The following is a 4,076-nucleotide window of genomic DNA, read 5'->3' as shown; positions in this document are numbered from 1 at the left end:
TTCAGGTTGTAATCTTCGATTGACCTGGAGGCTATACTTTGACATTCGCCCCGTCCAACCCTCAGTCAAAGTGGGGGCTCTTTAGATAGCCAGTATTTGCACCTTCCAAAAACCACCCGATGATGATCAGACTATAACGTGTTTTTGATATGCGTGCGTGGATTGGCTATACATGAGACGGTGTAATTCACTACTCGTATATGAAAAATAATTTCGAAAAAGGCTTTCTAACTTCATTTCCATTAAAAAAAACACTATTTAATGTTAAAATCGTCTTCGGACCGAAAACCGACTCAGAAACCCGCAACTCGAGTCAACCCGAGTCAACCCAAATCTCGAATGTCAAAAATAATCCATAAAGGGTTAATCTTACCATTTGCATTAAAATGACACTTATTAGAGTCAAAACCGACATTGGGCCAAAAACCGACTCAAAATTCAAACCCGACTCAACACGGATCAAACCCGAGTCTAGCACAAAATACCTACCCCAAATAACAGACAAAAATGATCTTATTAGATGCCAATATTGTTACACGACATCTTATTTGATTACCACAAATGAAACCAATCAAACAATAGATAGAGGAAAGGCCACGTCCAAATTGAAAAGGACAGGGCACCCCATTGCATAGTAGGGGAGCTCGCGCCTCTTTAGGCTTCGTGCTTAGCTTCTAAGCAAACTCAACCGACCTACCACCCCACATTTCTCTATAAATACCAACCTTCACACACCACAATACACGCGAGCGTCCGCCCCTTCACCTCTCCATTAAACCTCTAGACTCGACTTCCTAAGTAAAAAAATCTACACGTGTTTTCAACCTACCAATAGATAACACAAGCCTTACACATTTTGTTTGGTACCGTCATCGTGCATTCGACCGACCCATTCGACTAACTCAACATTAATCAACCTGTTTTTCAACAACTTATTTTAGACTCATTTTCAAAACAAAATCCTTTTCTAAGGCTCTCTTTTAAACTTCTTTGATCGCGAGTAGTTACAATGAGAAAACCGTCTCTAAAGTCGTCTACCCTGCAAACATCAATACACGTAAGTTTGAGGGTGTAAACAACTAACTTATATCATGTCTTTTCTGTTTTTATGAGTTTATAAGCATGAACAAGGCATAACACGATCCAAAAATAGGAGAAATGAGCCAAAACCAGATTTTGGCCTGAGACAGGGGCTACTTGCGTAGCAGGGGAGCTCGCACCTCAATGCCCCCTCAGGCCTTAATCCATCCGTGTTTTTGTTCATCCTTCCGCGACATTTTCTTTTTATTTTCTTTTACGGTTTTTACCGTTTTAATTTATTTTTATGACATTCTTTTTAACCATAAATCGTAATCACCTTTGCTTCCTTATACCATGACGGTTTTATCCGTGACTCGGTGATGTTATTTGGTTAATTACATTTTAAAGGGTATTATAACACTCTTTTCTTTTATTTACCCTTTTCCTCATTTATTTACACTTTCAAACATATTAGTCATAATTCATAATCATCCTTGGTTCCTTATATCATGTCGGCTTAATCCGAGTACGATGACAAACTAGACTAATTACAAAGAAATGAACTTAACATATTAGTTCATATCAAACATTTTACATTTTTATTTGTAAACTATACTTTTCAAACTTGCAAATCCGACAACGAATATTACTAACACAATAGTAATTATTCCGAGTCATGAAAACAACATTTGCAATCATTCATCACAAATACGGTTTTAAATAACCTTTTTAACAACCTTTTAAAAAGGTTTTAAACAACATTTTTACAACTAAGAGACGCCTCTTGGTTTGGCTCATGGCTCGTGCCTCAAGGCCTATTGTTTTCATCTTTTATGAACCTGGACAGGCCGTATTGCCTCGCCGTATGGCTCGCGCCCCAAAGTGGTTGCCTGGCACTGTTCTGTTTCATTTTTAGCACTTGTCTAGGACGATCCCGATTACGGTTAATCCGAATACATGACGGATCAGATCGATAAGCTTACATTTTATACTTTATCCTTTAAACACGCCTTTTCAAACAAATGGATCGTTTTAAGCATCATAACCCGAATTTGGTAAATGGATGTTTAATTTCCAGTTCACATGGAAATCAATCTAAATCCAATTCGACATCATTCTAATGATATTTGGATAAACAAACCGACTTAGGAAATTCTCACATGTTAGGTTAAGCTTTTTTTTCTTTTTTTTTTGGTGTAATGTGAGTATGTTATATATCAAATCAAAAAGTAATTACATGAGATTCTAGGATCAAATCCTACTACAAGCATATCAAACCAACATAATATTTTGCATCCAAAGGAGATCAGACTGATCTACAACAGCCCTACATTTCATTTTAACCCTCCTCTTAATGTCATCCTCTATACGAGCAGCAACAACTTTAGGTCTAGATAGCCATTCATTGATCCTGGCATTGTTTCTTTGGAACCAGATGAAGTAATGGTAAGCATTGAACATGGCCACCTTAAACTTCCATTGCAAAGTATTCTTGTTTTCTGCACTCAATCTGTCTATTGTTGGGAATGTGCCTCCAAACCAATGCAACAGACAGTTCTGAACTTTGACAGCATACACACAATTCTTAAACAGATGCTCTACTATTTCAGGTTGTCTCTGGCACAGTATACACCAGTCATCTGTGCAGCAGCCAAACCTGAACAATTTACTCTTCACATTCATTCCTTCATTCATTCTCAGCCAGGTAGTCAAAGAGTGTTTAAGGATATTCCAGCTATTCCACACAATAGTAGTCCAGTTCAGAGAGGGGTGAGTAGGAGCAAGCCAAGCATACCCTTCTTTAATAGAGTAACCTTTAGTACTCGTGATCCATTTGTTATCATGAAAACCATCCTTGAGCTTCTCTTTTACTTTACAGACATTTTTCCAAACCCAGGTTGCATCAGCAGGGGGAGAGTAGTTATGCTAGTCTTGATTTTTAATATACATATCACTGATCCACTTAATCCATAGCCTATCAGCTTTGCAATAGATCTAATTAACCAGTTTTCCCACAGTGGCAATATTCCACACATCAGCTTTCTTTATCCCCAATCCTCCCTCCTTCTTTGGCAATGTAACTCTGTGGTAGTCAGGGGAGCCATCCCACATGAAATTCCTGTAAATGGCCATAATATGGTTAATGATGCATTTAGGAATAATGAACATTTGAGCCTAATAGTTCTGTAGACTGTTGAGAACAGCATTGATGAGAGTCACCATGCCAGGATAGAAAAGTTTCTTGGCTCCTAGGCCTCTGATCCTTGCCACCATCTTTTCAGTTAAGGAAGAGAATTCCTTCTTGGTGAGCCTACCTGCTTTAATAGGCACTCCCAGGTACCTGAAGGGCATGATGCCTTCCCTGAAACCTGTCACCTATTTAATACCCTCTCTAATGTCCTCAAAAACTCCATTGAAGAATATTTCAGACTTGGAATTGTTCATGGCCAAACCAGATGCCTTAGAAAAAGAAGAAAATGCTCTCATGAGAAGCCAAATGGACTGTGGCTTACCCTTGCAGAAAAGAAGTAAATCATCGGCAAACATGAGGTGTGTGAGCTTCAAGTTCTTGAATAGGGGGTGATATTGAAATGGCCATCTATCAGTTGCAAATTTAATCAATCTTGTTAAGTACTCCATGCATATGGTAAAAAGAAGAGGAGAAATTGGGTCTCCCTGCCTCCGACCCCTTTGTCCTTTAAAATAACCAAAATTATTCCCATTCAAGTACAAGGTAAAAGAGGTAGACCTCACACATTGCATAACTAGCTAGATAAAGTGAGAGGGAAATTTGAGACCATGTAGCATCTGCTCAACAAAATCCCACTCAACTGTATCATAAGCTTTTTGCAAATCAATTTTGAATAGACAACTTGGAGTGACAGCTTTCCTGGAGTACAGATGAATGATGTCCTGACAGATAAGGACATTTTCAATGATAGACCTACCTTTGATAAAGGCTCCTTGGTTCTCATGTATGATGTCAGACAAAACTGTAGCCAGCCTATTACAAAGCAGTTTAGATATCACCTTGTAAATCATGTTACAACAAGCTA

At 38.4% G+C, this 4,076-nt stretch overlaps 1 protein-coding gene across 1 annotated transcript; it reads right to left on the bottom strand.

The window, feature by feature from the left end:
• Window positions 1-3,195: 3,195 nt before the first annotated feature.
• On the bottom strand, window positions 3,196-3,660 carry LOC141601426 (uncharacterized). The gene is made up of 2 exons (XM_074421709.1): window positions 3,408-3,660; window positions 3,196-3,335 (listed from the first exon to the last, which is right to left on the bottom strand). Exons 1-2 carry the CDS (start codon window positions 3,658-3,660, stop codon window positions 3,196-3,198), a joined length of 393 nt encoding a protein of 130 aa, XP_074277810.1.
• Between the last annotated feature and the right edge of the window lie 416 nt (window positions 3,661-4,076).

The sequence above is a fragment of the Silene latifolia genome, chromosome 9 (assembly GCF_048544455.1).
Source record: "Silene latifolia isolate original U9 population chromosome 9, ASM4854445v1, whole genome shotgun sequence".
Taxonomy (NCBI): domain Eukaryota; kingdom Viridiplantae; phylum Streptophyta; class Magnoliopsida; order Caryophyllales; family Caryophyllaceae; genus Silene; species Silene latifolia.
The sequence above is the reverse complement of the archived record's forward strand: the minus strand, read 5'-3'. Positions and strand labels throughout refer to the sequence as shown.